At 37.1% G+C, this 13608-nt stretch overlaps 1 protein-coding gene across 4 annotated transcripts in view; it reads right to left on the bottom strand.

Annotated features, from left to right (window-relative positions):
- ASAP2 (ArfGAP with SH3 domain, ankyrin repeat and PH domain 2) overlaps positions 1–13608 on the bottom strand; it is a 94209-nt gene that overhangs the window by 28059 nt on the left and 52542 nt on the right. For all 4 annotated transcript variants that reach the window (XM_086608370.1, XM_086608371.1, XM_086608373.1 and 1 more), the window contains exons 6-11: positions 12347–12476; positions 10120–10205; positions 8656–8731; positions 8070–8156; positions 2748–2851; positions 2559–2628 (exon numbers count right to left, since the gene is read on the bottom strand). In XM_086608370.1, coding sequence (XP_086464496.1) covers positions 2559–2628; positions 2748–2851; positions 8070–8156; positions 8656–8731; positions 10120–10205; positions 12347–12476 — 553 coding nt within the window. The remainder of the gene's footprint in view (positions 1–2558; positions 2629–2747; positions 2852–8069; positions 8157–8655; positions 8732–10119; positions 10206–12346; positions 12477–13608) is intronic.

Raw genomic sequence — 13608 nt, 5'->3', positions numbered from 1 at the left:
ATTTGTATTTGATAAAGAAAACAAAACTGACAACTGAATTTCAGAGAGATGGTTCATTTTGATAAACAGCTGGGAAAAGAGAATGTCTCATCATATTTGAGAGACCAGGAGATATCAACCCTGAGAAAGCTTGGAAATCAATGCTGTTGTTTCAGAAATCTCAGAAGACATTCATTCAGAGCAGCCCAGAAAATTCTTAACAAACAGAAATCGCTTCTACCCATTTCAACGTCCATGAAACAAGTATTTGTAACTCAAAACTGCCATCAATATATAAGGGGAAACTGAGCAAATCAGTAACAATATTTTTTAGGAGTATATTGTAAAACAAGAAAGTACTCTTAATTTTGTAGTATAAAAAGATCAAGACCAACCCTGCAAAACCCACATATCATAGAATAGTTTGCGTTGGAAGGGACTTTAAGGATCATATAGTCCAAGCCCCCCTGTAATGAGCTAGATCAGGTTGCTCAAAGCCTCCATCCAACCTGGCCTTGAATGTTTCCAGAGATGGGGCATTGACCACCTCTCTGGGCAACCTGTTCCAGTGTTTCATCACCCTCAGAGTAAAATATTTCTTCCTTATATTTAGTCTAAATCTATCCTCTTTTCAGTTTAAAACCATTACCCCTTGTCCTATCACAACATGCCCTGCTAAAAAGTTTGTCCTCATCTTTCTCATAAGCCCCCTTTAAGTACTGGAAGGCTGCTAGAAGGTCTCCCCAAAGCCTTCTCCAGGCTGAACAACCCCACCTCTCTCAGCCTGTCTTCATAGCAGAGGTGTTCCATCCCTCTTGCCATTTTCATGGCCCTCCTCTGGACTCACTCCAGCAGCTCCATGTCCTTCTTATGTTGGGGTCCCAGAACTGAACGCAGTACTGCAGGTCGGGTCTCGCAAGAGCAGAGTAGAGGGGCAGAATCACCTCCCTCAGCCTGCTGGCCACACTTCTTTAGACGCAGCCCAGGATACGATTTGCTTTCTGGGCTGTAAGTGTAACATTGCCGGCTCATGTTGAGCTTCTCATCAACCAACATCCCCAAGTCCTTTTTCTCAGGGCTGCTCTCAATCCCTTTATCCTCCAGCCTGTATCGATACTGGGGGTTGCCCAGACCCATGTGCAGGACCTTGCACTTGGCCTTGTTGAACTTCACGAGGTTCACATAAGCCCACTTCTAGAGCTTGATCAGGTCCCTCTAGATGGCATCCCTTCCCTCAGGCATGTATCTAAACTCACATTTAAGTATCTACCTTAGCAACTGATTTCCAGCTACAGCTCCACTGATTTGAGTGGGAACTTACTGCTTCTAAAAATGTTAGACCATCTGGTAGACAGTTTATAAAAAGAGAAGAACAGTATCTTGGTAGACTCAGTAACTGTACTTGCATGTGAAAGTTAAAATTCTGCTCCACAAGTGGATTTTTGTAGCCTCTGCCAGCTCTGAGCTGCCCTAGCTACACTGCTACCGGTACTACTACAGCATGTCCAATGCCAAGTACATTTACAGCGCATAGAGACACCAGTATAGAAACACTAACAGACTTTTCTCTGACAAAGACACACTCTTACACACTCAAACAAGAACAGAAACTGGTGGACAATTCCAAAGCCACAGTAATGACTCTACTTTGCAGGCCTGGTTTTGCACTCCTCCTTAACTCCTGGTTGTCAATTCAGAAGGCAACAGCTTGCGGTTAGATGCACAAATGAGAGATTGATTCATTTTTGCTGCCAGGGTCAACTTGTAGTCATAGCAACAGGCATAACAGGATGAAGAACAGAATGGTTCATAACAGGATCAAGAAAGAGGACTGTTTATTAGACCAAGAATGGGAAACACAGTCCTCAGTTGATTTTCGCCTTAAGAAACTTTCATAAAAGTTTTGAGAAAGCAACATAAAAAGAGAAAGGTTATGGGAAAGCAAAACCAGCCAAGATCAAACCCAAGTATAAAAGGTGCAAAATATGAAAGCACAAAGTTTTAAAAATTTAAGTATAAATATTCAAAGTTTGTTAGTATGTCTCAAATATTGGTAGCAAAGAAAGAGGGACTTGTCATCCTGGTAGAAGTTGCCTTTAAAGTTGATTGCCCCCAACAGCTACTCCCCAGGAAAGCTACCTTCATAACAGATTATCATATAGCAGCAAACCTGGGGAAGAGGGGAGATGCAGCACTCTCTCAATTTGTCTTGTAGGTATAAAAAGTTGTTTAACCCATATCTAAAAGATGGTTTTAAGTCCAACTATATCTTTCAAAAAAAAAAAAAGTTATAATTTGTATTTTTAGATAGTCTGATAAAATATGAACGTTTACATGAACTGAGTCATTAAAAAAGCCATTTGTTTCCCAATTCAGTCATGAATATTAAAACAGTTGTATTTTTAGATACAGTGTATGTCTTGACATATTTCTGAAAGACTGCCTTAAAAAATGTATGCATCATATTCAAAATGTTGCATCAGGAATCTAGCTAATTCCAAATTATAAATATAGAGGAGCGTAGCTTGCTTTTTTCTATTAGTAACCATGTACATAAAATACTGTAAACAAATACTTACTGTACCATGGGAAATTGTAAGAAAACCATTTTTAACTGAGCACTTCCTTTTTTGCCACACTTTTCTGATTCTGGTTTAAAGGGAGGGAAAAAAAAAAAAAGTGACTCAGTTTTTAATATATTTAGTATTACACATTGCTTCAGTTCTCAGGACCTCATTTTTTTTTCACTAGAATCCAGTAGTACTTACCCATCACTCTTCTTGTACAGACTACCATTTCGTTCAGTGCCATGTTCCTTGTTTCCCTGAGGCTGATGTAAACTGTAAGCTGTACTCTGACGAATCTGAGAATCCTGAAATATACAGAACTGTAATTTATAATGCATTCCACACTTTCAACCAAAATATATCCCCTAATAATGAGTTTCAGAGCCTTTCCTTCCTGGTCTAATCCTGCAGGACAAACGAAGCATATTTTTCTTCCTCAATGAGAGAGAACAAGATCTATTTATTTTTTCAGAGGGCACAAAAACATTTGAGAAGTAGTCATTATCAGCACGTGCCAAATTTCTCTTACTTGCTTTCGTTTAGCTTTACTATCGGCCTTAGTATATGGGGATTTTAACCTAAAAATTAATTGAGCAGCAGGCTTTCCAACTAATTCAAACATTGCAGTGTACAAACACTAAGGGTTATTATTACCTACAAAAACTTAAGAGCTATTAAGAAATAAACTTATAATTTGACAAAAAAAACTCTTTTGCTAAAAAGATGAAATAGTGTATCTCAGATATACTACTAAGAGGATGATCACAAGGTAATTTTGAGTTTTCAGAGTTTACATAAGCTAAAATAAAATATACAGCGATCTAAAAAAGTATTAATTAAGAAGATAGTTTCCGTCTAATTACAGTTAGCTTCATACACTTTATTAGCCTAAGTATAAGACATCTCTGGATGTAAGCAGGGGCAAAAGACCAACAAAAAAAAAAATCAAGAACACACTTGGAAAGTGCTTTTCCCCAGAGAATGCCAGCTCAGATGGAATGCTGCTCCTTTACAAGCTCCAGCAGAACATTCTGCTACCAAAGCTACTAATGCAGCGAAAGCTGGTCAGGATCCTCCTCAACAGTAGTGGCAAAATATGACAGGTAAAAAATATGATGTTGAGGACAGAGGTACCACCTACACCCCTGTTCAGTGCACTAAGGACCCCACATCTCCAGGCTGCAGGAATTCTGGCTCATCCTGAATACATTGCTGGAGCTCAGTGGTCCCGAGAACCACAAGGCGAGCTCAAGGCAGGCTGCAGCACTCCTCAGTGCTCCTTTTCAGCAGAAGCAACCTGTGCCCACTTCCCTGTCTCTCAGCTAATGATCCAGGAAGCTATATCAGACAGCTACAACATTCATCTGAGACTTTTAAAGGCACTACGAAACCACCACTTAAATGTCTGTGCCTGACAAAGCATCCCTTCAGATTTAAACCAGTCTGTTCATCGTCCCTCTCCAGCCTGTTTACACAGAATTATTTGGCTTTGCACCCTGGCTTCGCAGCATAAAACCAGAACAACATTTTAAAAGAATTCTCGTTGCTGATTAAGAACTGCTGCTCGCATACATTTAGTGACTTCTGAAGAAAGTCTGACCTGACACAGCCTATTGTGTCCTATCAATGCCTTGATTTCTGCCTCCCATTAGTCAGTATAGGAACTCCATTCCCATGAAGATTAGAGGCCTTACAGGAAATTAATTTTAGTTCTCCACATCCTCAATTATGTAAAGATTTCAGATGACTTCCAACCCCTGTCCATAGCGCCATTCCCATTACTTAAGATTGTGCTGCTACTTTTTGTGCATGATTTTCTGCTGCATTTCAGCTACCTCCTTTAAGCTGCTGTTTACACTCAGCTGCTGTGTTTGGCCAAACCCCCAAGCCAATAATACAAGCTTCCTGCCTTATTCCAACCAGAGAGGAAGCTGCTGTAGCTGACGTCTATTTCCACACATTCATTACTATGAACAGTATCTTTAAAAAAATTAATACTATTTCATGGAAAGAACTAAGGACAAGACAAGGTGATTTGCAATTTTAAATCCTTGGTTCAGGTCATGTCCCAATCAATAGTGTTCAATGTGATTGCCAGATGATGGTTTTCCACAGGTCTCTGACGAGCAAGTTCATGACTTTGATCTCAGTCCTAACAGACGGGATGCAATATCACAAATCACCATCACAATTAACATCCTTCCGGGCAATTTCAGCATGCCTTTTCTATATGCAGGCTCCCCAAAGGATCTTCCCTTATTTCTGGTTTGCATATTGCACATAACAGGAGTATAAATCACAGACAACAGGGTCAGACCCAATGGCCTCATCAGAGGAGCAGGAACAACGTACATTACCTATGGGAGGAAACTGATCACGGCAGGATACAGGACATACCTAGCACAGAGTACTGTCATTTCAAACATTTCTTGAACATAACGAGATCAGAATTGACTGAAGTACACAAGCCTAAGAAACTGAACTTTGTCCAGTTTATCAGCTTTGAAATGCAGATAAGCATAAAAAAAAGGTGAGTCATTTCATTGCAGCATGTTTATAGTGAATCACTTCACTGACTTTTATAAAGAGGTTTGAAACAATTTCTTCCAAAGTCTTACAAAGACTGAATGACTTCTAATCAAGCTGAATAGCATAGCCAAAAATTAAAGAAATGTGAAAACACTATTCTGTAAAGATGGTCTGTAACTACCGATAAGAAAGATTTAAAAACCTATTTATCAGCCCCACTATTTGAACACAACAGCACTTTCCCTACGAGGTGCTTTAACTTCTACAGGGCAAATTTTGGCTAGACATTCCACAGCTCCCATGGAACAGGATTTTAGATTGGCTGGATCACTCCTGTGTGTAAAGCTGCCAAAAAGTCCTCACAGCTCTCCGACAGCCTGAGCTCCTCTTGCATTTGCAGGACGATTGCCAAGCGGATGTTTCAGAGATCCATCCCTTATCTATTACAGCCCCACAGAGTCTCCAACGATGTGTCTGCCAGAACCCCCTGCAGGCAGCCTCTCCTATAGCACAGCTACTGTAACTTTTGTCAAGAAACAAAATTTATCCTACTTTGCAGTGGCCTAAATAGATTACAGGTCTAACAAACATGTAGCAGCAGCAGAAGCTTAAACTTCTAAAGTTTACAGGGAAGCTACCTTCAGAGAGGACGTGGGAGAAAGAGAAATGAAGGCAATATGACTCTTAAGTTTGACTCTGAAACTTGTAGCAGCTCAACGGTTTGAAAAATAAAAACTTAAAAATTATGGAGGTGTACAGACAATGACATTTCAAAAAGAAGTTTCAATACAAATCCTGTTTGAGGAATTTCTGTGCAGGGGGAAATTATGTATATTCACACATAACAAACAAGGTTCACTATGAGTGTTTGTGTCTTTTTTTTTTTTAACACAACAGAAACATAATTTGTCAACATTCTATGATTCACCCATGAAGTTCACTTTAAATATATATATATACACAGATATATCTCTTCAAAATCTTGCAAGAACATAAAATCAAGCAACTGGATTTAATTCCCAAAAGAGAGTGAAAAGGAAATCACCAATTTCTCTTACAGCAATTTTCTTTCCCGAAAACAATCTGATTTTTTTTTCTTTTTGGTAACACAACAAAGAGAAGAAGAGAAAAAAGAACCAATCTTTTCATACCAACAGAAAAAAGTTCAGAGGAAAAATCCAGTTTCTTGAAATCTGAATGGAAATCATGCCAACTATTTTCATTAAAACATAGTAACACTTACTCTCCTAGACTTCGGTCACAAAATGTAAATGCATTTCAGGAAGGAAAAAGAAAGCAGTTATAGTAAAGGAAATTACAGTGCGACAAGAACAATATTAGTGGGTGATACAGCAAATTATACCAGGATTGTTTGGCATCCCACTGATTAATTGATGTTTTCAAAAAACTTTAAAAATAATTATAGTACTTCTCATGCTCTATAGGTTAGCATCTATATTTGCAGAATTAATAAATAATGAATATAGCATAAAACAGGTCTAACACTTGTATTTTTGCATGCAACAGAAACAGTAGAAGTAATAAATTTATGTGTATTATTACATTTTTCAGTCTGTGAAAAGATATGTGCTCACCACATCTTCCACATACATTTAATATCAGTGTCACTGCTAAACAGGTAAACATAGGAAACCAACATTCCCAGCAAACACAAAAAGCAACTGCTTCTACTACCTCTCTTGAACAAAGACCCAAATAAAATAGGAAGCCTGCCAACACACTCTAAACAGCAAAGACTCTTTATTGAGACTGGTCAATCAATGAGGAGTCCAAAATAGTCACTATTTCCACCAGGATCACTAGTCTTTCATTCCACAGAGCTCAAATTTGGAAGTTTTTAGCAAATGCACCCCACAGTGAGACTAAATGCCAGGCAGAACCTAAGAAAGTGCCTGCAAACTGGATGAGTCTTTGTACACAAAGGTCATTATCACAAAGTTCACACGGTAACAGCACCTCAAAGTGAAGAAAGTTTAAGACTGTTCAAATACCTATCAGAAAGTCATAGAATAACAGAAAGGTCTGAGTTGGAAAGGATCTTTAAAGATCATCTAGTTGGGGCAGGGACAGCTTTCACTAGATCAAGTTGCCCAACAACCATTATCTGGCCATCTGTAAGAGTCAGGAGTCACCATAACTTTTATGGGAAGATGAAAGCAAGACCGGAAAAGATCAAGGAAGTCTGAGCTCTACAGACTAAACTACTTCATTGTGATCCCTCTCAAAGAGAATATGGAAAGGGGGAAGGGGGTTCATTCATCACATACTCATGGTCCACCAGTCACACAAAGGAAGCTGACTGGCATTTATTTATATGAAGAGAAAGCACTAGCAATCTGAAACGAAAGTAGACCCAACATTTAGGATTAGATTATTCAAAAAATGATTGCTTCCAGATCACAGTTTGCCAAATAAAACTACCCCAGGATTCTTCAATCTAACAGCAATCATAATGGAAACTCAAAAAATACTTATTTGTTAGATTGCTGAACCGAGCCAGCTCTTGCATGTTTGAAAATGGGCATCTTGCAGCAGAGTAGCAAATTATTGTCATTTTTGCAGATGATGACGAGAGGTGTTTTGGGATTTGAAGTTCAGTTTCACATGATCTTTATACAGTTTGGAACATTACTAATCAAGTCTCCTTGATACTGCCAAAGTTCTTCCATTCTCAGTTTGAGCAACATAGACCATTGTCTGTTAGTTCACAGTGCACCATCTTAACTATTTTGCAATATTGGTAACAAAAAGAAATTATTTTGCAATAAGTCTCACACGCTTTTAGTGGGAATTAATTTAAAAAAAAACCCTGTCTTTGTCTGAAACATTCAATATCAGTATCGAAACAAAGATGAATAAAAAAAAAGGAATTAGATGGCTGATAAAATTAAAATAACTCTATTTGAAACACTAACATTACATTAGAAGTAATTAAAATGGGTATTCCAAACTTAAACCACCTTATATGCTCACCTCTTTCTGGTCAACCTGGAGTGCCGATTTTAAAATATCTCTGAGTTGTGTTAATTGTCTTCTTTCCTCATCTTGTGCTTGTTTGATCTTGAATGAAGAAAAGCATGGGTTAAGAATAACATTATTGTTTCTTTTCAAAGCAGTTCTTCCAAACTTGCTACTTAATTGGTTCATTTTTCCAATAAATGTTCAGCAAGAACGAAAACACAACGAGAAAAGAGAACGTGATGAGTTTATTTTCTTTTATATCTTCAGAAAACTTGGTAATGGCTAGGATGTTGCTGGGTTAAGACTCTGATACTGCAGATAACACTGATATGGTGTTCAATTTGAAATATGTTATTTTCCACTTAGTCAGTAAACATTTTAGAGCAAAGGCTGCTTTCTTAACATTTTACACAGTGGGGTCCTGAACTGAAACTAACGCTTCTGGATACGATTTAAAACAAAATTTTACTCAAAAAAATCTACTCGAAACCTTAAAACACTGACTGTTAAAACAGTCAGCCAACCTGAACCAAAATGATCACAGTTCTACTGTAAAAAACTAAGTTTACAGCACAAATGTGAAAGGTTGCTAACTCACCGTATAAAGATCTGTCGAGAGTGTCTCAATAGAAGGCTTGAGACTTTCAACTGCTTTTAACCCATCCTGAAAGAAACTTAAAAAGAAAAACAAAAAGCAAACTTATTAAATTTTACTTTGTATTTTCTGTTTTAAAAGTTGCCAAAGGAAGACATGCATATTATTATGCCATGCCATAAACTTCAAAACATTAAACATTTATTTTTTATGCATCTTTGACTGATCCACCTCTTTATTTCCATCATAGCTTATTTTAACATGCAGAATCCACAATTAAATTCAGAACTGCCACAATCTACTGCCACGTTTTCCTCATTCTCACCTCAAATACAGGTTCTCACCTCACTTTTTAAAGGCCTAGAACAAGTAAAATTCATTTATAAAACAGCAAAAAAATAAAGCTCTAGTAGGTGTAAAATAATTCTTGGAGCCAAATAATTTCATGTCTGATGCAATCTTCCTACTAAAAGAAAACCCCTTTGTTTCCCAAGTGTTAATTATGGCCTACACGCAAAATGAATATGCTACATCTTACTGTCTCATATGTATTTTTTATTGGCACAGTAATGTTATCTATGCCAAGTATTCCAGCTCTTAAATAAAAAAAAGTGAGATTTAAAAAATAAATTTTAATGAAACCACAACTACATGCACACTTGATTAAAAATTGCTGCATCATTTGCAATAGAAAATATTTTCACTCTGGGAAGCAGACATGAAAGTGACAATAAACCACAGTATTTATGTTGTTGAAATTTCGATAAATGGACAGAGCAGATGAATGACATACTACAAGTGAAACTGATTTTAAAAGCAACACAGCTATATAGGAAAAAAGCCTACACAGATGCAGACTGGCCTTTCAAGATGAAAACTCACTGATTTGAACAGGTTAACAGCAGCTCTGTCAAGTTCATAGCTATGACTTTATTGCTATATTATTGATCTGCAAGACTACCATTAAAAAGTACATCATTCTAATGAGAGCTTTGTGTGTTATTACTGTCATTCAATTAATTAGAAAAAGAGTGATTCTTTCAACACTTTTATCTCACTGCTTATGCAATTTATTTTCTTGAGCACAGAATTCATTTAGATCATTGCTAGATACACTCAAAAAAGCCCGTCAAAACTAATGGACCACTAACTAATAGACCAAACCAATAGCTCTGTTTCAAGAGTAGTTTAAGAAATATGCCAAATCATTGTACAGCACTCCTTTGGAACAGACAATTATATTCTATGGGACTAGCTCAACCTCATGACGTGTTTCGGAATACAGTAACAAAAGCAATGACTAATCTATGACAAAAGCAATTTGTCAAAAGTGTCAAAAGACATCAGCAAGAACAGTTGAATCTTAGATTTATTTTGAAAAATATAGAGAAGTGTTATGATTATGTCAAAAGCTTAAAAAAACATTGCTGCAGTTATGGTGTAGATATAAAGAAAACTAAAACATACTTGCACTGAGCATGAAAATACTTGATCAAGTTCTGAAGCAAGTCCACTCCTTTTTTAATCTTGATTTCATTAACTTTCAGCAGGTACTGTTAAAACAGCAATTCACAAAAGAAAATTATTACTGCCACAGTATTTTTTAACATTTTATTTTCAGTTATATTTCAACAAGCTTTAATAGTTGCAGATTTAGAAGACCTAAAAGAGAATGCATCAAACATCGGCTTCAAGTGTTAGTCACACAAAAGCAATTGTTGTCATGACTGATTTTTGATACCCTGTGGGGATACTTCACTATGATTAGTTCAAATTGTTAAAACATCCTTTATGGCTCCTAGGGGAAGCCTGTGTTAAAGAAAGCATAAAAGAGTTTGTGTAGTAAATTTAGGAACCCGTTCTTCAACCTACCATCCCATCTAGGTATCAATCTCACTAGCTGTTAAATTTATTGCTAAATAGATGTCATTAAGGAAGAAAGCAGTTCACTCAAAAAAGGTGAGAGGTTATTTTAACCATTTTTTAAATCTGCCTTCTGATTTTACAGTTTTCTCTATCAATTCCTTATACACATCAATTACAGCAAATTACAGTTTAGCAAGAGATTTTAAAAATCTACTTCCAAGTTAAAAAAAAAGTGCAATTAGTGTCCTCATTAGGCACCATTAAAGTCCGTATTAAGTGACAGCTACTCCTCTGAATGCCACAGCACAAAAGATGTCAGCCATGCAAGCAGAAATAAGATTGACCAAATATTTACCAGAATCCTTAACTGTCCATTATGTGCCAACAATTTTTAACTCCTGCTTAGACAGTGACCTCCAAGCAAAGAAGTAAATGTCTCCTTGGCAATGCTCTAATGCGTCTGGTTTTCCACTAACCACAGTACACCCTGAGTGTTTTAAGCCCGCTAAAATATAGCAGTATCCAAGTGTCACTTTCAATGTTGTATCTTTTTACGCTGGTTCAGGTGAACAGATGATTAGCCTAAATGCAGACACGTGCACTGCAGAGTATTTAGTTTGAAGAATCCCGTCTCTAGCTCCTGTTAATTTAAAATGGAGCTCCAGGCATCTGGTATTCGGTTCACTTTCACAATTTATAGAGAACTAGCCTGTACTTATGATACAACTTCAATCTATCACACTTATGGTTTACTAACAAAACCAAAACAAAGTCCTGTTTTATGACTATTCAGAGGTAACCAAGTATAAACTCCTTTCCCCCAAAATCAGAAGAAATACAAGATACACTTCAGCTATTCCACATTTAAGGTAACTTGATTCAATTTCATAGACTTCAACTCCGCAGTTTATTCCCACTGCAACTGACAAAGGTGAACTCCTCCTTTACTGTGACACAGGAAGAGAGAAGCATCTGTTCCTGGTTGTTTCTTGGGAAGGACACAGATGGGCAATTATCTGGCAACATCCATAGGTTTATTGGGTACTCAAATCCCTTTATCAGTTTTTAATATTTTAGCCTGACCCTGTATAGGAATGTGAAGCTTCTCTACCAAGTATCAGTGCACGCAGTTACTAAAAGTGGTATTCAGGACAACTGCTGGTAAGCTATGTTGGCAGATGAGTCAAATTAGCTCTAATCATCAGAGTAAAAACAGAAGAAACACTCATGGTATATTTTTGAGTTAATGCACAGAAAGAACGAACACAGCAACCTGAATTTCCAACCATGGAACCCGACATGCCCTTAAACAAATTGAATCAAAAATATTCACATCAGATTTAACATACTGCAAAAATCACGAAGATTTCAAAGTAGAAACATTCTGAAAAAATCTTCAAAGACAACTGGACTCCATCCTTAGCCACTCTTTTTTCAGCACCAGCCCAACAGTGTGCTAGACTAAAGTCTCTCCTCATAGTAACGCGACAGCTGTCAGCATAGGGAACAATTCAGAGAATGATCTAGGGTTTAAATATAGTGAAGTAGTAGCATACAGGCTTATTTATTATCATCTCTCAGTGTTCAATTGAGCTTTGTAATATTTATTTATTCTACAATTTACTTGTTAACCAAAATTAGAAAACATTTAAGTTTCTTGCAAAGTTATGTCATCAGGATAAAAAAAACTGTTTTAGTAAATGGGGTCCACTAATAACTTGGCATTTTCCCTTAATATCACAGTTGCCATTAAACAACTGTGTTTTTAAAAATCTTCCTAAAAATATTCATATTATTAGAACAATATGAATTTCACGTTGAATTTTACCTCACACATCTGTAACTGGAAGAACCTTCTTTCTTTCTCCATCTCTTCTGCAATTTCAGCGCCACTTATTTCTGTACGGATCATCCCATGCAGCTTAGCATGCTCTTTTTTCTCCTTCTCTATTTTTGTACTGTAAGGAAAAGAATCAGTCAATGAAGTGAGAAATCCACAGCCTCTCAGGAAATCTGATTATTCACAAAGTCTACTGACAGATGCAGAGCCAAACTCTTGTAGCTTTGCATATGACTTACTTCCAGATGACATTTCATTTTAAATTTGACAATGACTAAAGATCAGCAATGACATACAGTAGCTGAAATCTAATTCAATCATCTGTTAAGATAATGTCCTGACAGATATCCCAAAAGAAGATACTAAATGACAGGAAGATATTAAGTTCTTGCATTGAAGAAAAAAAGTTCAGAAGCAAAAAAATGCATTTTAATTGAAAATTGAGAGGGACGTTTAATCCCAATTGACCAAACACTGGTTAACTGAGTTCAATTATGTCACCAGATTTATTGAGTCTTGCCTGTCATCAAGTCATCTTCTATATATACAGAGTTTCCTAAGCCAAAATCACAGTTGCCATCTCTACTTGCTACTGAGCCAGTTGGCACTGGGAATGCCGGCCAGCCGGCTCTGTTGCAGACTTCAAAGTCTGCTAGACCAGCTGTCCTAATTCCCTAAAAGTTTCCATTAACATTTTCCAAGAGCTCTGAATAAAACAGGTTCTCCTGCAGAATATAAATGAATAACCAATGCCTGCCATACAGTATAACTCCCCTAAACACACTTGTGCATGTTACAGATATTCTCTATATTATTCCTAAAGGCAGTGGCATCGGACAAGCCTGATACGCAAAAAGATATTAATAAAAGAAAATACATGAGGGTGTTTGCTTTACTGAAAAAGACTTTTAGGTTGCCACTTGTACTGTTTAGAAGCTGAAAATTCTGGAAAGAGCTTCCTGAGGAAATGCTACACTGCTTTTGAACAAGAGGAAGCATTACACAGAAATACAGGAAGCAGATGAGAGGAACAAATAAGACATGCGCTCTCGTATCTCCTCTTGGGCACTCAAGTGTCTCTCAGCTCTCTCTCTGCAAAGATGACATGTCTCAAGTGCTCTCTTAACCTGATGTTAACATTATCCTAACAGCTTATGGGAAAACGTCCTAGATGATAGTCTAAGGACTTCCAGTCAACAATATATTCTGTACTTATACTTCTCAAGAATGAGGAACTGCCTCTTCTTACA

This window comes from Tauraco erythrolophus, chromosome 2, assembly GCF_009769465.1.
Source record: "Tauraco erythrolophus isolate bTauEry1 chromosome 2, bTauEry1.pri, whole genome shotgun sequence".
In the NCBI taxonomy this organism is placed as follows: domain Eukaryota; kingdom Metazoa; phylum Chordata; class Aves; order Musophagiformes; family Musophagidae; genus Tauraco; species Tauraco erythrolophus.
Note: the sequence above shows the minus strand (reverse complement) of the source record. Positions and strands in the feature narration are given on the sequence as shown.